The sequence below is a fragment of the Nothobranchius furzeri genome, chromosome 4, assembly GCF_043380555.1.
Source record: "Nothobranchius furzeri strain GRZ-AD chromosome 4, NfurGRZ-RIMD1, whole genome shotgun sequence".
In the NCBI taxonomy this organism is placed as follows: Eukaryota; Metazoa; Chordata; class Actinopteri; order Cyprinodontiformes; family Nothobranchiidae; genus Nothobranchius; species Nothobranchius furzeri.
Window position 1 is genome coordinate 77,745,889 of NC_091744.1, and position 20,867 is coordinate 77,766,755.

At 42.4% G+C, this 20,867-nt stretch overlaps 1 protein-coding gene across 1 annotated transcript; it reads right to left on the reverse strand.

Moving 5' to 3' along the window:
• Nucleotides 1–492: 492 nt before the first annotated feature.
• washc4 (WASH complex subunit 4) lies at nucleotides 493–20,831 on the reverse strand. The gene is made up of 33 exons (XM_015964919.3): nucleotides 20,682–20,831; nucleotides 19,677–19,816; nucleotides 19,547–19,600; nucleotides 19,400–19,465; nucleotides 19,268–19,313; nucleotides 19,106–19,173; nucleotides 18,937–19,019; nucleotides 16,277–16,319; nucleotides 16,093–16,196; nucleotides 14,152–14,272; nucleotides 13,956–14,079; nucleotides 13,743–13,870; nucleotides 13,504–13,664; nucleotides 13,293–13,419; nucleotides 10,610–10,735; nucleotides 10,405–10,512; nucleotides 10,180–10,326; nucleotides 10,003–10,082; nucleotides 8,114–8,219; nucleotides 7,882–7,998; nucleotides 4,676–4,844; nucleotides 4,435–4,589; nucleotides 4,287–4,361; nucleotides 4,105–4,209; nucleotides 3,898–4,032; nucleotides 3,713–3,821; nucleotides 3,565–3,631; nucleotides 3,367–3,453; nucleotides 3,073–3,220; nucleotides 2,867–2,963; nucleotides 2,596–2,792; nucleotides 2,433–2,514; nucleotides 493–1,040 (listed from the first exon to the last, which is right to left on the reverse strand). The coding sequence occupies exons 1-33, from the start codon at nucleotides 20,740–20,742 to the stop codon at nucleotides 976–978; spliced, it is 3,501 nt and encodes a 1,166-aa protein (XP_015820405.3). The 5' UTR covers nucleotides 20,743–20,831; the 3' UTR covers nucleotides 493–975.
• Nucleotides 20,832–20,867: the final 36 nt, after the last annotated feature.

Consider the following 20,867-nt stretch of genomic DNA (forward strand, 5'->3'; position numbering starts at 1 on the left):
ATGTTCTGGATCTGCTGCCGTTTGGCGCCATACTTACCTAAAAACAAACTCCTTCATGGAAAGGCCGACTTCTCAACATTTGGCAAAAAAAAAAAGTTAAAAGTAAAAGGGATGCATTTCAATTTAACCTGAACAGACATGAACGAGGACATTTCATAGGGAAATGATAAACTGGCAATTTGCTAAAAAAAAGGAAAAAATAAACCCAATCTTGTATTATTTTAAGTGAAACGCTTCTTTTCTTTGTATTAAAGCAGAACAGGCTTTCCTGAACCACCGTGTCATGTTTATTACTTTTGAGATTTTAAAGTTTTTTTTTTATTTATGAGCTAAATCACGACCACTATGCAGATATTTTACATTCATTAGACCGGTGTTATTTTTTAAAAGCTGCATTTTCACAAACGAACCAAATTTCAACAACATTCTCGACACAAAATTCTCAGGTCGCTAAAAAAAAAAAAAAAAAAAAAAACGAGGACGTTTTTGTTACGAATAAAAAGGTTTAATGACAAAGTTAATGTTTCCACACATTCAAAGAAATATATTAAAAGGCTCCAAAGCAGCAGAAAACTAAAACTTAACCATCTTTAACTTTAGAGTACAGTTAAGTCGAATGATCAAAATGATGCACAGTTCATAAGGCACCCACATTTATTCAGTGTTTAAAATGTTAAAAGAAACAGCACTTACATTTGGCACAAACATAAAATATTAGGAAAACATTCAGGCAAACCTTAAACGATTTGCTACAGAAGTGGAACTTTACAAAATAGCAGATATTGCAGCTGATAACTAAACTACAATCTTCTCTGGAGATGACTTTGTGGGATATAAAAACACCCAGCAGCTTCTCTGGGCGCTCTCCAGTTCTTCATCCTGAAATCTTTTGTGCAGTTTGTGTTGCTTTAGCTGCAGGCTGATTTTTACCCGGCAACACTTTAATAGTTCTGATCCAGTCAGAAGGGAAGGTTTTCACTTGGAGGGTGGTTCAGGAGCCGTGGAGCCCTCCGATGAAACTCCCGCTTTCCCAGCATCCTCTGATGAAAAACATAAAAGCATTGAAGGTGCGGTTCACTCGTTGAACTCATTCACTACATTTAATTACTGTTTTTAATGGGGTGGGCTTTGGAAGGAGCTCCTGCGCCTTGAGAGTAAACATCACAGCTCTAAAGGCGATCTCCATCCATGTGTGCCACACGTCACGTGATCAGCAGAAAATACATGAACTAGGAGATTGTTTTGGGACGCTGCTGTGAAAAGCGCGAGGCGCCAACGGGAGAAGCTTCTGCCGCTCACACTTGGCCAATGTATTGTGAAAGAACAGAAAAAGCAACAAGCACAGATTTTTCCTGATGTAAGAAGTGAGTCTACTCTGTTTTTTGGTGTTCACATGGTCATAGAGCACAATATTCTGTTACTCTTCAACTAACAGCAAAAATGCTGGCAGGCAGAAACGGCTGGCAGTGAATGAGTTAATACATCTGCAATGGTCTCTAGTAATAATAATAATAATAATAATAATAATGCAATGAACTTATATAGCGCTTTTCTAGACACCCAAAGACGCTTTCACACACTCTCACATTCACACACTGCTAGTGATGGTAAGCTACTTGTAGCCACAGCCACCCTGGGGAGGTCTGACAGAGGCGAGGCTGCCATTTGGTGCCGTCGGCCCCTCTGACCACCACTAACACAGGCAAGTTGGGTGAAGTGTCTTGCCCAAGGACACAATAGCAGGATACCCCTGGCGGGAGCTGGAATCGAACCCATGACCCTCCGATCATGAGGCAACCCGCTCTACCACCTGAGCTACTGCTGCTCTAGTAGAAATTAATGCATTGTAACTCATTCTTGCTGGGGAAAAAAATGCACCATTTCCAGGAACTAACAGCAACCCACATCACAGCTGAGCTTCAGACGGCAGGTTTTGAAGTCTTATTTTCTGGTATTTGGACATCTCGCCCCGGATTGGATAACCACTACACAACTCTGCCACTGACTTGCAATGTGGATGTTTTACCTCCACAAATAACACAAGCTAGAAGGAGTTCTGCCATGTGGCGGAGTCGCTAATGCTAACAGTTAGCTTCTACCGACCGAGACGTTCTCTGCCGTTTCCTGGACGCTAAACCAACAACAACCTTCCCCATCTTGAGTCAAGATGGGTGAGTCCATGAATGTTATGTGACAGTGTGACGTAGATCTGTCAGGATTTTCTAATCCTAGAGTTTCACCGTCTATTTTCCACCAGAAGCTAATGCAGGAGATCAGTGTAGACTATTTTCATGTTCAGCCTGCATGAAAAACTCAGTGACCTATTTTAATCACAAATAATAATTAAAAAAAGGGTTTTCAGTGATTTACACCTGTAACTTCTGATGCCCAGTCTAAATCCTCACTAAAGACAAAATATCTGCATCTCAAACCTCGAGTTTCCTCGGCTGCGGTTTTGTCAGCTCTGAAGAAGATCCGTGCGCTGCTCAATGAGAAGTAAAGCAGCTCAAACTCCTGGGATCAAAAGGAAAAAAAATAAAGAATCTCACATTCTTTAAGATATTTTACTCCACATTTGAAATACAACAGACGAACCCGCAGATAGAAGTCGAGCCTCTTCTGGGTGAGATTCATCGTCTGCAGCAGCTTCTCATCCTGACCGGCTGACTGGACGTTCTGCTCCTTCACCACCGTGCTCAGCTCCTTCCTGTATTTGTCTCGGACCGCTTGGAACCAGTGCAGAGAGTCAAACTCCAGATACTGGTCCAGCAGCTTCAGAATGTACGCCACACCTGAGAGCGCAGAGATAAGAGTCCTGAACCAACCTACAGAAAACTAAGAGTTCCTTTGTGTTGTTTGTGCTCACCCATTGCAAAGCCGTCGTCTGTGAAAGCAGCGCCGGTTTTGTTCTTCTTGTTTAGCTTCTCTTTGCAGCTGATGGAGTGCTCCACAAAATTCACAGTCTGCAATTCAGATTTGTGGTTAGTTTTTAAAGATTTTGCGCAAAAAAAAAAAAAAAAAAAAAAAAAAAATGGAGAGACAAGTTAGAGCAGAACGGGGTGCAGCTCTGACCAGAGGGGGGACGATCATGTAGAAGTTCCTCAGGTGCATGTTCTTCATGCTCCGAAACTCAGGTGCAAACACGGCCACCAGCATCTTGAAGTACTCTGACCCTTCTGCAGAGTTACTGGTCAGATCACTCAGCACTGAATCTAAGACACTGGGATGGAAGACACAATGATCAGGGACAGAAAAGCCTGCAAACAGGTAATACTTCTTATTTATTAGGCTTTGGCGCCCCCTGCAGACAAGAAATGTAAACTGAACTAAAGGTCTTCCTCATGGAGAGGTTTTTGGGGTTCCTACCTGGCGGCTCTCTGGGTCTCTTCTGAAAGTCCTTCCTCCTTCACTAGCTCCTCAAAATTCACTATATCCTCCAGGTCTGGGACAAATCTGTAGGAGATCCAAAAAACAAAAACAAACAAACAAAAAAAAACAACCTTCAGACCTAAGAGAAAACTAAATTTAAGTATATTAGTCACATTTTCCTGGTGGCTCCGCTACCTGATAGCGCTGCTGCAGCAGTGGAGGCCTCCAGAACGGATCATACGCACGTAGCCCATGGCGTTGCCTGACAGTAAAGCAGAAGAGTGAAATGCTGCACTTTTCACCCTGCAGACACATTTCTGAGTCCGTGTTGAGATCGTCTCACCGATCTGGCTGATGAGCTGTCTGAACTGATCCAGGTAGCTCTGTCCATCAGGAGTGAGGCCCAGTTTCCGGATGCCACGGTTAAACTTCTCTGCGCGCTCAAACGGGTACTGCAAAAAAAACCGGTGCTGAGCATCAGCAGCTAAGCCGTAACCCTGTTAGATGTGGACATGACGTGAGCGTCACCTTCTGATCCGACTGATCCTTGGTCTCCCTGAAGAACCGTATGTCCTTTATGAGTCTGGATTTGATGTGCTCGTCGTACATAAACTGACTGAAGATGTAGAACTTCTTCCGCAGGAACTGGTAGGTGAAGTTGACCTTTTGTGAGAAGAGAACAGAGTTACTCTCGGCTCTTCGGCAGAGACGCTGCAATGCTGGCGGCGGACTCACGGTGGTGTTCATGATGCCGGTGCCGTGCGTCCGGATGGAGTTAGCCACGTGACGGATGTTGATGGTGTTCAGATGCTTGTTGTTACTCGCCTTTTCTACGAAGATCTGTTGAGAAGGTGTCAGTTTCATGGCGAGCTGTGTAACAGCGAACTGAGCTGAATCCTGGGGGGGTTAAGTCTCACCTGGTTGTTGAGGTTGTAGAGGTAACGTGAGACGAAAACATGAATGTTTCTCATGATCTCCAGAACATCCAAACCCTGATGAGAACAGAGGTTTATTATTTTTATGCGAAAGCCCCGCTGACAGGACGTGAGGGGTCAAAGCTCAAACCTGCTCCAGCGTCTGGCTGGGGAGGTGTGCCTCTGTCATTGTGAGTCCGTAGCGCTGCGTGGCCAGGTTCCTCATCTCACTGTAGGTGGCCCAGTCGTGCAGCGCCACAGTGGTCAGGTTGTAGAACGTCTTATCCAGGTAGTGGGTCACGTAGGCTGCAGGGACGATAAAAACAACCCAAATCATTACGGCGCCTTCAACAAAGCCACACCACTTAGAAAAGACGCCATATTTCCCACACCTTTGATGTGAATGAAGCGGTTGAAGAATCGGATGGGTTTGACGGAGAAGAAGTGGGCCAGGTCCTTCATGCCCACTTTGAAAGGGTTCCTGTCGTCAAGCTTCAGGTGGGTGTGGACGGAGAGACGCAGGTCCTTCTCGATCTCCTTACACAGCTTGTCCAGGAGGTGCTGAGAGGAAGCAGGATTTCTATTCAGTTCATTTATTTAGCTCCAAACTAAAACAAGAGTCGTCTCAAGGCTCTTCACAAAGTAAACTTTCCAACTGAGTTCAGTTCATTAAGATAATTGGGAAAAAGATTCCAGGATAAGGAAACCCAGCAGATCGCATCGAGTCACTGACAGGCGTCTTTCCAGCAATCCTCATATTAAGAAGCCTGTAGCGACAGAATTTATTAATTTATCAAATTATCACCGAAATATGTTTTAATTGGCAAAAGTAATTGTGACTAAACAAAGAAAATCATGACATTACTTTTAAACTGTGGTTCAACAGAAATATTTGATCCGTAACCTAATAGTGTGTTGAACACTTTGAGGCAAGTCACTGCAGCCAAATGATTTCTGTGACTCAATCAGAATAATGTCTGCTGACAGACGTTTTGGCCCGTTGTTATTCATTTCAACCACAACTGAAAAGCAATGTTTTATTTCAAGGATCAAGAACAGTTTCTTTCCCCAAGTGATCACCACTCTGAATGCCCACATGCACCAAAAACTTTATTTATAATAACCTACTTACAATTATTTAACTTTCAGATGGCGGCCATGTTTTTATGGTGCTTTTGTTTTATCCTATGCTTTCCTTTTTGTTTACTCGTCTTATGTAAATATTAGGACCAGCACCTTTGCAATGTTGCTGTGACAGCAGCATATTCTGTTGTTGTACGACAATAAAGCTTTCTAATTATAATTGTTTAGATTAGTATAATTTAGCAAATATTTATTTGTTATTTTTGAGTTTCTAATTATTTCAGTGATTATTGGGAATTTTGCCTTTTCTTTAATGAGATGTGAATAAACGTTAGGATCACTGTATTAACATGGCTCAAATCTTTATGTAAGTCCCAGAGACGGTTTGGTTTCACATGTTTTCGGCTTTAAGGTGGTCAAAATTTCAAAGTTGAAATGTTTCATAAAAAAAACATATATATGTTTTTGTACGTGCTAAAAATGTAGTCATCTGGACAAAGCTCCTGATCTTTTCACTGCTTAATCCACCCCTGCAGCCAGCGATCTGGGTGTAATTCAGCAGCACAGTCTCTGGATATGCTCCAGGAAGCACAGGAGGAAATCTCATCAGATTCCCTGAAAATCTAAGATTTCCCAGGCTGGAACTTCTGCAGAAGGTGTTTCAAAACTTGAAAGAAATAATTCATAATTTTCATTTTTTTAAACTCTTCATTTCTAATTTTGACAAGCATGTGTTGTTCATTTACTATATTTCAGATTCAGACTATTTTCAGACGTGCTTCCATGCAAAACAAGAACATTTCCAGGTTATCCCAAATGTCTGAACAGTAATCTTTCCATCTTTGGATTTGTATTTAAGTAGGTTCTGTATTCAGCAGTCAACAGTCGTGATAATGGTCAATTTAAACCATAAATAACTTTTGATAAACTGTTCCAGTATGTGGAGCTGAAACTGTGTTTCCTGGGACCAAAGCAGTTTAGATGAGATCCATCCATCCATTTTCTAAACCTGCCTGTCCATGTAGAGTCCAGGGGGTGGGGGGGTGGGTGGTGGTGGTGGGGGGGTGGGGGGGGGGTGCCTATCTCCAGCGGTCAATGGGCAATCAGGTGGGGTACACCCAGGACAGAGAGCCAGTCCACCGCAGGGCAACACAGAGACACACAGGACAAACAATCACACACACACACACCCCTAAGGACAATTTAGACAGACCAATCAACCTAACAGTCATGTTTTTGGACTGTGGGAGGAAGCCGGAGTACCCGGAGAGAACCCACACATGCACAGGGAGAACATGCAAACTCCATGCAGAAAGATCCCAGGCCGGGAAGCGAACCCAGGACCTTCTTGCTGCAAGGCAACAGCTCTAACCACTGCTCCACTGCGCAGCCTGTTTAGATGAGATCCATGAACTTTAACGCTATTTCTTCTAGACCAGTTAGTGTTACATCTAATTTATCAGACAAAGTTACTCTTAGTGGTTGAGTTCAAATATTTAGATGGTAAACCAACAGGAAGTAGCAGCTGGAATTCTAATTGTTAAACTGGAAAAACTCAAAGCCAGTCTGCTACAAAAGAAAAAAGGACTGAATCTGTGTGAGCTCATAATCTGACCGTGGTGCTCTAATCTTTAAACAAGCTGTGTTATTATTTATTGAAAACCTATAAAGACAACGTGTGATGTTACACTTAAGTGAAGTTTAGATCCCAGTTTTTGTACCTTTTCTCTGCTTTTTATATATAAATCTAGTTAATAAATGAATCTTTGACTCGTTTTTATAGAAGTGCTTCTGCTTTAAAGTTAAAGTTGTCCCCTCCCTGTGGAGACAACAACCAGGAGGTTTGGGCCAGTTCCCACGGACCGGGTCGCTGCCCAGAGTCCAACTAGGTTAGAGACTGAACAAGTTTAATGTAGATCCGAGTGTGTGTTGTTGTTTTACACCTGGTGCAGGTAACCCAGATCTAATCGCTCTGAGCTGCTCCGAGTCGAAGCGTGTTTTAGAGAACTTGCGTCGTGGCTCCGTCATACATAACTGTGTGATGTTGTGATTAGGTCTGAGGCCCAGCTGGCCACAGGATTTCAAATGTAAACAATCCACAATAGAACCGTTACTGCCAAGGTTGTGGAGCTCATGTCCTGAAAGTCGAGATCCTTCTAATCGCTTCAGTCACTCCCTGTGCAGAAAGACTGTTTGCTATCAAGCCAGATGTTTGAGAACAGACTCGGCTACTGGCAGAAGGACCTTGGTGTAAAAGCCAAACTAAATGAAGCTCCTGTGTGAAAGCAGCCAGCTGTCTGGTCTCAGTGTGAAGATTAGATGAGCTATAATATTTGTGCAGAAGCCGTCTGTGTTTATGCTCCAAAAAAAGTCCTACAAGCGTTTCAAATAGAGGCTTGTCTTCTTTTACATAATTACATCTCTACTGAATACGTCACATTTAAGTACAGCCTGGCTTGTAGCTGAAGCTTTGCAGGAGCATGATGACGACTCGTTTGCTTCACGTGTGGCTCACCTCATTGAACACGTCCATGATCTCCTTGTCGTAGCACTCCAGCAGCTGGTCACATGACTCCAAGTGCTTGGCGTGCAGCATGGACGGCACGGCGTCTCTCAGAGCACTAAACATGTACTGCTCCAGCCAATCACAGAGATGAAAATCACCATTACAAACATTAAAGACAAAAGGTTAAAAGTAAAAAATAATAAAAATCAACAAGTTGGATTAACAACATCACGAGTCTCACGTGCATTCGTGCTGCATCCACAGCGTTGTCGTACACGTCGTCTAGATAAATGGGGAAAACTGCTCGGTGCCAGTAAAGAAAACTACAGTCACACTGCAGCTTAACCCTGGGGAAAAAACAAATATACAATGGTTTTCTGCATTTTTAAAACGTGCCAATTAAAGCAGAGATCAGGAAAATAAAACGCCCCTCTGGTTAAGCTCAAACTGTCGACACAGCAAGAAAAAAAACAAAAAAACACGTGTATTGATTATGTGTTGTATAGTGTATACGTAGTGTTGTGGCAAATAAACCTAATAAAGTGCTGTTGTTTCTTTGTTCCACGATGTTCCTGGTTTAACCTTCTAATATAAGCAGTTTTCCACCTTCCAAGTTCTTAGGATTCTGCACGCGCCTCGTATTTCAATCATCCACACCTCCCGGTGTATCGCGACAAATCTGACTAGATCTTACTAAATGAAGCCTGGCACCTTCTCCAACATGCTGAAGGCCATAAACCTGTTGCCTTGGTAACCAACATTCTTTGTTTTCTCCATCCTGCAGATAAGTCGGGAGTCAACCTCTGTTCCATCAGGTCTGTGTCTTATCTCCTCAGCTAAGACTGCAGTGACATGGCCGACCTCTTTGAACGGCCAACAGTTTATTATTCTGCACCTGGCCTTCACATAGCATGAGACTCCTCGTGCATTCAGCTGAAACTAAAACCAATTTAAGCATGCATTGATCAGATATGGGTAAAACTCAATATAAGGGTGTACAAATCATCCATGAACCATTCAACATGAAAATGCACATATCATATATGGATCATTCTGCAGAAATCACTTAAGAACAATAGAATGAACATAAAGAAGACCATAATGGTAACTCTAAGTTTTCAGGATAACACGTGTGATCAAACATTTCATATATTTTCTTCAACAGCTAAAAAGCTCTGCTCTGGAGAGCAGGATGTTAGGACAGCTGCTCGGAGTGTGAAAGTGATATAAAGCTGCTGACACACACTTTTGAAGTTTCAGACAACTAAGTGGCTTCGCCCGACATGTCAGATAAGACGGGAGGAACTCACACCTGTGAGTTTGAGGAGGATGTGCTTTCCTTCACAGTTATGGTGGCAGGAACAAGAAATTCAGTCAGTGTGTGTTTAGTGGAGCTTAGCAAGCATCACTCAACGAGGAAAAGCTTGTATACGGTCACTGAATATAATAACGCTGACGATGGTATAGAAGAGTAGGAACAGAAAGACTTGAGGGAAACTACCCAAGAGCAGCGGTCACTCAACAACGATTGTTTTTGCAGCAGTTGAACCTGAAACCAGTTGCCACCCTCAGTTAGGCTGTCCCCATCTCTGCCAGTCTTTAAGAATCGCCTAAAAACCCACCTCCTCCGCTTCGCGTTTCCTGAACATGTTTGATTTGGCCCTCTTTTACGTTGAATTTCTTTCACAGTTTTCATTGGTTCACTCTATCCCTTGTTTTACCCATCTGTCCTGTACTAGAATGTTTCACCTTTTTTTGTAATTTGAATTGCTTTTATTTTTGATTTATTCACTATACTTCTACTTCTACTGTACCATGTTCAGCGCCTTGGGCTTCCTGACAGGGTTGCGGAAGGCGCTTTATAAATAAAGCTTTGATTGATTGATTAACCTTCCACATAACATTTGCCAAGAACAATATGCTGGTTAAAGCTGGAATGTGGGTGCAAATGCCATGCTTTGCCTGGGAATTCTGTTACACACACACACACACACACACACACACACACACACACACACACACACACACACACACACACACACACACACACACACACACACACACACACACACACACACACACACACACACACACACACACACACACACACACACACACACACACACACACCTTTCAATGAGCTCGGTTATCAAATCCAGCTTCTTCAGCACCAGCTGCAGAGGAAGCAGCTCCTCCTCTTTGAAGGTTTTCTGAAAATAAATAAATAAATAAAAAAAGAAGAAAGGACAACGTATAAAATGATTTAAGAGTGTGTGTGGTGGCTGTAACAGACGTCTCCCTGCCTACCAGCTGAGTGCCAACACACAGGGCCAGAGACACCACCAGGCGGCGTTCCTTTGTGCTCGGTCCAGTCAGAGCATTTTCTGCCAGCACCAGAGAAGACAGCACATCCAGCCGCTGCTCGCTGTACTTCTTGTCAGAGATGACTCTTTTCTTTGGTGGAAAAAAGAATAAATAAACCACAGACCAAACAGAACAGCCTTTGTTATGTATAGTTTCTTTGGGGTGTACCTTAGCGATGCCGATGGCGTTGAGGGCCTGAGACCGGAGCTGCAGAGTGATGTGAGAAACAGAGTCGGCTACGACCATCGACCTCCTGTGAAATGTGTGCTCCAGAGCCTGAAGGGAAGGGTCAAAGGGCATGAGCCGTCCTTGTAAGTTTCACTCCAACAATAACAAATTCTGATTTGAGGCATAGTTAAAGGTTTAAACACACCTTGAGCAACTCAACTAGTCGACAAAGTGCTTTAACAGAGGCCTTGGTCATGGGACGCTGCATGGACATGTACATGTTCATGGTGGTCTTGATGATGGTGCTGATGCTGTACGCGTACAGGATGCCCTGTGAGCAAGTTAGAAGTGAAGCAAAAGTGGAGCAACTATGTGAGGGCCGTTTTCTTCTCGTCATGTTTTACTGCAGACTGGCAAATGGTCTGTTTTTGTATAGCGCCTTCTTAGGGCTCGACAACCCCCCAAGGCGCTTCACAACACAATCAGTCATTCACCCATTCACACACACATTCACACGCCGGTGGGGATGAGCTACGATGTAGCCACAGCTGCCCTGGGACGCACTGACCAAGGTGAGGCCTGTTGAACACAGTCGCCGCCGGTCCCTCCGACCACCACCAGCAGGCAGGGTGGGTTAAGTGTCTTGCCCAAGGACACAACAGCAGCCTTCTCTGGTCAGAGCAGGGATCAAACCTGCAACCTTCTGATTACTGGACAACCCGCTCTACCTCCTGAGTAGGGTTGAGCATCATTTGACTTTTGAACGATTCCGATTCTGGTTCCAATTCCTCGTTTCAATTCCGGTTCCTATCCATTCCCGATTCAGATTCTTTCAAGACGTGACACGTTTTACATGAGCCAGCGAACCACAGGTTCTGCTTGATGAAATAATCTTAACTTCAACATGAATTTTAATTTTATGAACAACAACATCACCTTCATTTAGACTAAAACATGTTTTGGAGGAAAAAGAAAAAGACTTGAATTAAGTTTTCAGATATTATGCTTCATGCGTGATATTATCTGTCTGCAATAGGAACACGTGTAGAAACAGTGTTCGTGTGTGACGAGGCTTATGCAAAAAGAACAGAAGCTTTCTTTGTGTGCAGAAGGGATGCGTTCCATGTGCCTGCTTCTTCCTCTTCCTGTAGCTGATAAACTGGGGGTGACTAGAACACAAAGTTTCTCTGTGGTCAGAACCAGTCTGACCCAGTTCTTATCAAAGTAACCACTCCTCTCTGTTTTCTGTGTAATAAAGCCTGCGTAATAAAAGAGCCTGTGGTGGAGAAGTAGACACGTCCAACTACACTCCTCTATAGAGTAAAAACTCAGCTGATGTCTCCAGTTGTCTGTCTGTTCCGATTTCGAGGTTGCAGGGTTGAGAAAAGACCCCATCAACTTGCAGCACAACCAGTGTGTTTGTTTCGGACCACAACCAAAGTCTGGAAGAAGCCTCTGGGATGAGAGGCTAAATGTCTCCAACACATCCAGAAACGTCCAGCTGTTTTCAGCTACAACTCTCAGGATGATCATGTCCAGGATGACTGAGAACTACACCTCCACGCTGCAGCAGCGTTCAGTCAGAACTAGTGATGGGATTTATGGCTCTTTCATGGGAGCCGTTCATTAGTCGGTCGTTTAACTCAAAGAGCCGTTCAAAAGACTGGCTCCTTTCAACGAAGTGAAGCCAGGGGGGGGGGTCGGTCAAGAGCAACGTTTTCCTGCGGTGTCCATAAGGGTGCACGGGGTTGGTTAGCTTTCCTCCCATACATTCCTCCTACGCCCGTCACAGCAGTGGGTGGGGTTTGAGCGGGTGAGTTTGACCGACTTCCGGGGAGGTTTGGTAAGATGAAGGGCTCTCTTTAGGGACTCAGCTCTCGTTCAAAACATTCGATTAGTTCGTGAACGTCACTAGTCAGAACAGAAAGTGAAACTTAAATGTAGCTGCTGTCAGCAGCAATCTTAACAGATTTTAAACATTAAAACTCTCAACAGAAATAGTTCAAAAAGGAAATTAAAATGTTCACAACTTTGTGTGTGATTTATTATTATTATTATATTTATTTACTGTGGCAGAAGCTGGTGTGGTCCACCACAGAGAAAGCTACTCTAGCATGATGACTTTAATTATTCTACAGGTTATTGTTCAGCCTTCTGACGCACGCACACACACACGCACACGCGCACACGCACACGCACACACACACACACACACACACACACACACACACACACACACACACACACACACACACAGGTGAGCGGCTGTGTCTGACTGCTGATGCTCGGTGTGTGTTTTTATTTCTGCAGTGAGACAAACTCACCTCACACCGTCCAGTTAGTTCTTTAAAGTTTCTATTAAATCCACCGTGTTGACGTATTTTAACAACTTTCCTCTACGTCGCATTTTTCGCTGCAGGAGTTAAAAGTTTACATTATGGAGTAAAAGTTCGGCAGACGCAGTTGTTTTATATTTGGCCGCTGCGTGCCGGGAGGGGGGACTCGGTGCTGCACACAGACAGCTGCGTTGATCACAATTTGCAGATCACGTTTATTTTTCACGGAGATCGGCTGCGGATTCCTCTTCCGGTCGGCATAACAGGAATCAAAACTAGGAATCGAAATAAAAAAACTTTGAACGATTCTGGGAAAAACTAACAGTTGGTCCCGGTTCCAATCAATGCTCGATGCCCAACCCTACTCCTTCACTACTGCTGTCCCAGACTTGTGTTTGATTTTGTGCTCTCATAAAACATCCTGGGTGCTGCACTTTAGACTTCTTCAACATTAGTTTAGAGATCAGAATAAAGAAAATCGACTTTCAACATTTTAAAAGTGACTAATAACTGTTAATGTCCATCAAAAACAGCAACCTCTTCTCTGTGTACCTGCACAAACACGTTGCATCTGCTGTTAAGGTCTTCCACCATCTTGTCCTGTTTATGCTCCTTGGACAGGATGGACTCCATCTTCATCATCCAGGAAGTTACACAGATGTAGTATGACTGAACGTCTCTGATGACAAAAACAAACACTAATAAATGATAAAAACGGGAAATTGAACTCAACAAACGAACTATTGAGTCGACTTGTACTGACTTTGTTAACGTCTGAGCTCTTTGCTGCAGATAGGTGTCTCTATGTGCTCGGATTGCCTGAAGACTCTTTTTGTCCATCTGTTTAGCTGCAGCCTGGATTTTAGTGGTGAGGAAGGTGTCAGGAAACCAGATGATGTTTGAAACCAGAGTGACAGCAGGAACCTGAAACGTGAAAAGAAAAAAAAATCATCAGGTGTTGAAGAAAGAGCGAGGAGGCAAGGGGTTTAAAGAAAATTTGACCTTTTTACAGACATCGAGCAATGCCTTGTAGAGTTTTTTATCCACACTCCTGAAAATGTGAAAGTGAAGAACAAACAGAGCACAGACTGCAGCATATTTATCTCTCTGGTCAATCTCTGTAGGCTCACCTGAATAAAGAGACAAAGAAAATTACGTCAAATGAAACAGAAAATTTTGAAAATAAAAGAATTTAAAGGTGGGTAAGAAACGGACCAATCTTGGACTCCACGTTGTTGAATATGGTTCGAATGTTGAAGGCAAACTCCTCAGCAAAATGGCTGTTTTTGGAAACAGAGACTCCCTCCTTTGGCTCATCAAACCTCTGCTCCACACAGGCCTGTCAAACATCAGCAGGGTCAAACGTAGTCAGCGGAGTCGAGCAGCTTTTAGCTGACCATAAAGAAATCACCTGCAGGATCATGCCCTCCAGCAGCTGTTCCTCAAGGTTCCGCAGCAGCTTCTCAAACGGCTTCAGCTTCTCTTCGGGAATGGAAAACTTTCCAGGGTTATGATGCACAGACTTTAACAACCTAAAGAAAAACACACAAACTTCACTTTGACTAATAAATGACTGTTTTTATTTGGTGAATCACTGAGAACTGTCCTTGAAGTCCACTTCTTAAAAGATTTGTGCTTTTGTTCAGAGGGCCCTCGAGAGATAAGAGAAGCTCCGTGAAATGCCCAACAGATCCAGATCTGGTGGGATTTCTTCTTTTGCTGTACCCTTAGCCCGCCCACTGTCTTCATGGGTGACCCCACCAGGAAAGTTGACCATTGAGCAGGGTTGATGGTTTATCCCTTGACGTCCACATGGCAGGGGTGGGGTGGTGCTCACTCCTTACCCCTGCCTCACCAACTTCCCTGGCGGGGTCACCCATGAAGACAGTGGGAGGGTTAAAGGAAACATGAGCCAACCCTGGCGAGGGGGGCCAAGATTCCAGAATGTTTTTGCAAAGGAGTCATATCGTAACCTAGAAAAGGTGTTTTCACGTCAAATCAAGAGTCCAGGTTCAAACTGAAACATGCTGGAGGGACAGCTCGCCAGTCTGAGATTAAATAATCACGCTCACAGAATGTAATCTACGTGAAAACACTTTAAATCATGCGGCGCCTGTAACAAAGTTCAATCCAGACGATAAACAGTTCAAATGCAGCACAGAAAACCAGAATGCTTCAAACATGGCACTAAAAAAGCGAGAATAGGAATGTCTGAATGGACAAACGACAGCAGAATGACTGGTCTTCAGCAACAAGCCGCAGTAAAACACCTGCTTTCACCCCCCTTTTCCCATGACATATAACCCCTTCCACACCTGGCACCAACATCTGTCCAGAGCAGCGTAATGGATGAATCCGATTAATGTTTTTCTCTTATTAGTTCCACGGTCACGATTCTTGTATGTCACAACCAGACAGTAAAGACCATTTGTGGTTTGGGGTTTACGGCAGCCATAATCGTTGGCTTAGCTGCAGTTTCTGTTGGAGCTATAAAAGTGTGCCTACGAACCAAGATTCAAGGTCGAACGTGCTCCACAAAAAGCCAGCATCCTGTTATCCAGTAACATTTTCTACCAGTTCCAGTAAGGAATGTTATTCAGGCAGCAGATGTTTCCTGGAGTTTTGGTACAACCAAATGCATTTTGGGCATAGCTAATGTTCTGTAATTTCCCATGAAATGCATTTTGGCGACATCAGCATTGTTCTTTTATATGTAACATTTTGCCTGCCAGAATCTGCTAAAAACATGTGGTCTGCCAACTAGATTTCATTGTGTGTGTGTGTGTGTGTGTGTGTGTGTGTGTAAGGTCCATTTCCTGGTTATGCAATACTGACGACAATATTGAAATAGTCGCAACTTGATGTGATGAGAAGGCTTAGTGAGTCACTGTCCAGCGTTGATAGTGTTGCTCACGCTGTGATGAACAACTGGCTCTTCTCCCATGTCTTCTTGAACCCATAAAGAACCCATCATTTCCAGATGTCCTACTCCAAAAGGCATGGGGGGTATTCTGCTTCTTTATTTGTGGCAGGTAACACCCCGTTCCTTTTCCAGAGAAGGGTCCAGTATGGAAAAAGAGATCCGAGAGGACCGAGTCATCCAATTGTCCCTGCCAGCTTTCCCAAAGATTTTCCAGAACTCCTACAGTGGAAACTGCCTCGACAGGGTGAGATGAAACCCCCTCACAAATTTACCTCAAATGCAGACTTTTTAGGCCACTCCAGAACAAAGCCTGCAGGAAGCAGAAGCTTTCCCAAAAGTCACCATAGAGCAGGGCAACGTTGATCTTATTCTCTGTTACTTCACTACAAAAAAAGGTGATTGTTTCACTTAGTGTGTTTGTGTGCTTACCTTTTATACATCTTCCAGTGATCTTTTAGTGTATTATGGTTTTCCATAATCTCATCAAGTGTAATCAGTACCACCAACAGCTCCCCCAGGTGCTCGTACACAACCTGCAGAAAGACACGAGGACATCCTAAATGTGGAGAAGGTGGAAAAAAATTCTAAAAGTTCATCAAACCTTAAAACTCACTTGGAAATGGACACCCGAGGACTCAATTATTTTGGTTACACCCCTAAAAATACAAAAGAAAACAACAATTTCAGAGCTAAAAAAGGAAAAAGACAACTTATCTGAACACTAGAAAATTCATTTACGTTAAACTTGTTGGATCTTTTAGAACTTTCATTTTTGACTGGTCCGATAAATAAAATATCCCATCTTGATTAAAAATTAAAATGGAGTGTATACGACCTTTAATCAGGGGTTTGGGTAATGTGTTAGAACGAGGAACCTGAAACTGTAGAAAGTCTTGCTGTCTAGTAAAAGTTCTTCTTTCTGCCCCCTCTCTTGCCCTTTTCAGAAGTTGCTTTTCTCCTACATTAAAGGCATCAGCAAACTTAGTTCTGCAAAATGAGGTACCTGTTTGGGTAAGGAATGACAAACCCGTTTCCTCCGCTGAGAAACCATATGCTACTTGTTCTTTTTCAAGTACTATCAATCACTCTCATGCTGAATGTGAACATTTTCATCAACCCCCATTGCCCGCATTAGCCGCAGAAAGTAAGTAGACAAGAAAATAACCAGGTCAGAAAGAGCCGGCCTCTTCAACATCAGAGAAAATTAGTATTTGATGACCACGTCCACCTTGGCTTGTGACCACCAAAGGTTGTTTTGATTTCACTCCCAGGAGACAGAAGAGCATGCGTTGACTACTAGAAGCTAACCATTAGCATTAGCAAGTCAACAACATGGTGGAACACATTTGAGCTTGGGTTATTTGTAAAGATAAAACATCAGTGTTGCATATTTTACCTTAGAAAAAAACAAATGGAGGTAGTAAAAGAGTTGCATTGCTATTAGCCAATCAGTGGAGAGATGTTTGCATATCATGAATATTAGACTCCAAATCCTGCTTTTAACCAACCCCTACTCGTTTGAATTAATTCAAGCCCCTGAAACAGAAGCACCAGAGCAACAGGGCATTCATTCATACCATTATACCACAGCCAGATTATCATAATCTGTGAATGAGACTTTTAAAGGTGTGGAAACACCGAAAAACCCATTTTTAATGATTATTTCTGATTACAATCAATCACTCTGGGTTTTTCATGCAGGCTGAACATGAAAATAGTCTCCCACATAGTGAAAATCTAGGATTTGAAAAGCCTGACAGATCTATGTCACATTGTCACCTAACATTCATGGACTCACCCATCTTGACTCACGACGAGGAAGGCTGTTTTTTGTTAACTTCTAGGAATTAGCAGAGGACATCTCGACTAGTAGAAGCTAACGGTTAGCATTTGCAACTCCACCACATGGTAGAAGCTCTTCCAGGCTTGTGTTACTTGTAGAGATAAAACGTTGCAAGTTAGTGGTGGAGTCGTGTAGCTGTTATCCAATCCAAGGCAAGACGTTCAAACATCAGGAAGTAAGACTCCAAATCTGCTGTCTGAAGCTCAGCTGTGATGTGGGTAACTTTTAAGTCCTAGAAATGGTGCACCGGTTTATTTCTCGATGTTTCACCTCCCCAACAACCCTTACAGAAATTGTGACATTATTTAGAGATTGCTGATCAGTCTCTAAGTTGTTTTTTATGGAAGCAGAGTATTCCATGTTTCCACTGGAAATGTTTGGATTTAAGTCAATCAAATAAAACCTTCATGATAACTAGCGATGGGTACCGAATTAAGTACTTTTTAAGGTACCGACCGAATTCCATAGTACCGACTGAGCACCGATTCACGTCATTTGAAACGGTGCCTCGTTTCGGTACCCGTCCTTCATAACGAGAACTTGCCTAGACAGCTGCGCATGCGCAAGAGCGTTATGTCGTTGGTCACTGCGAGCCAGTTGTAAACAGAGCAGCATGGTAGAAAGAACGCACGCTAAAGCTTGGGTCCACTTCACTAAATGTGATGGGTAACTGGATGATGATGAAACCAGCGACAACGATCTAAGTGAGACATCCTCATCTTAATCTGCTCCGGTAGGTAAATAAAATGTTTAAGATAATGTTAGCTTGATTTGTTAGCTTCCGTTCCGTTACTGGTGTGTTCGCTTTCTCCTCGGAACTCCAAATTTCCGACTATAGAAGAACATGAACGCGCTCTAAAGTTTGGCTTCACTTTACTAAATGCGACGGGTGATTGGGTGAAGACGAAACCAGTGACAACGATTTAAGTGTGAGGCATCATCGTTTAAATCTGCTCCAGCAGCTAAATAAACCGTTTAAGATAATGTTAGCTTGATATGTTAGCTTCCATTGCCACCATTGTTATCAGCTAATGGTGCGTTCGCTTTCTCCTCGGAAATTCTAACTTCCCAGTAGGAAAAATCAAAAGAAAACGGATGGCAAAAGGAATGAAGATACACAGTAAATTTAGTTCACAGTAAAGATGTTTGCTTCAGTTCAATTATCAGCTTATAAAACTACAAGGATGATGTTAAAATACAAACAGTTGCATGTTATTTATTGTGATATTTATCAAATATGGTTATATATCGAGAAAAATATATATTTAATTATAAAAGAGAATTAAAATATTAAACACTCAAAAGTAACTAAAATTAGTACCGTTAAGTACCGGTATCGATTCCTAGGTATTAGTACAGAATCGATTCAAATGTCAAAGGTACCCATCCCTAATGATAACCACATGGGTTTCTCAGCTCATGGCTCTTACTTGCTGCTGTTGTAGAGGGCAGCTAGCTGGTGAACAATGTTGACCACCACCTCATAACATCTTGAAACAAAGCAGGACAACTCCTACGTGAGGAAGACAAAAATAATGACTGAAACAACAGCACTGATAATGAATAAAACTCCTATGGAGGGTATTGCTAACCACCCACCTGAAGGAATGAAATGAATCTGCCCATTTGAATCTGCGACCCCCCTTCAACAACACTGGTTTCACACACTGCAACATAAAAACAGACCAAACTGCTCATTTTCATTATTAAAACAGAAGTGCTGTGTATCACTTAGGTCACAAATAATTGCAGATATTCTACCTCCTTCTCCATAGTACAATAGGCCGTTGTAGAACTTGGTTTCTGCCTGAAAAAAAGGAAATGATTTGAATGAAAATCTAACAGAAACAGACGTCATAAACTGATCTGAGCTCACCATTTGACCATTCTCACCTCATATTTGAGTTGTTTCACTTCACTACAGAGAGCTGCATAGACTGTGATAACTTTGTTCAGAACCTGAACAAAACAGGGATTTCCAAATGAAGAAAAAAAAAGTTGCTCTGAGTTCAAAAACATGGCAAATTTGTGTCTGCTTACCTTGTTGTCTGTTTTAATTAACTCCAGTAAAGATGACTGCTCATGAGGCAGAAGCTGAAACAGAGCAGATGGTAAGATACAGTAACAGAAGTCTTTTCAGGCTAATTTTCTGTTGTTTTTGCTGCTTTACTTTCAACGCGATGGGGTCCAAAGTGAAGTCCCACACGTCTCCTATGGAGTCATCAAGAGCTTCTTCGATGCCCTTCAGCTGGGACGTGTACTCCTCCAGAAACCTGCTGTAGTTCTTCATCTGAACCTCTGTGTGTATTTCTGACAGGTGGATTACAAAACATAAATGACTGAGAAAAATAGTTTTCAAATGAAAGTTATTACATTTGAGAACACACATTTTGAATTTAATTAGTTCTGCTCTCAAATTTTAGAAAATATTTTTTTTTACTAAACTATGTCACCTATACCTCTTTGTATAGAACATTGCTTTATTCAGTTGCCTCAAAATGAACCAAATACAGCTACAGAATTATTAATGTTTTGGTAATTAAGCAAACATATGGCAATACGTGACTATTAGAAGTTGCATAATAACGTGATGTTAATGATTTACTTTTAGTTTTTTAAGACAGACAGGCTTTTGAAGGTCTTGTAATATTTTTTGATTAAATATTTGCACGTTGAAGGCAGAAATGAACACATTAGAAGTACAACTGTTTTACAGCAGTGTTACAATTAAGTAAACAAGATACATTTGTTGAGAAGGGAATTATTATTAATGAGACACATTAGACATTACAGGAACAAATAAGCCCTTTTGATGATAGTAAGAGTTATATTATTATTATTAATATTATTATTAGTGTTGCTGTTACAAAAGGAACCAGCTGTCAAAGATGCAAGCTAAACCTTAGCTATCCTAGCTAGCTTTGACGTCCACTAACTACGTCTTGTTTTCACTTATTTCCAGCATGTTTATTTACACCAAACACTAAATTTTTCCAAGAAAAATGTCTACAAAATAGTTTGGAATGAAAAACATTGTATTTTCTTCTGGAAAGTACAAGAAATAAAGCAGCAAAGCATTTTGCTAACAACGTCGGCTGACACTATGTGCAAACTGCAGCTAACTTTTCTCCGTTGCTGTATTTCTGTGAATGCCAGGACTGCAGGGAGCACTTACTTTGGGAACCGTCGTCAAAACGGTCAACCTCCCAGTCGGGTGCGATAGTGTCCACAGCCATATCACCAGAATAAATCCCAAAGAGACGCTAGAAAGTAAGACTACACTCTCATGATGGGTCTTGTGATTTTCACCGCTAGAGCTCATGGGAAATGTAGTCTTCCGGTGCGGCGTCAATAACCAACT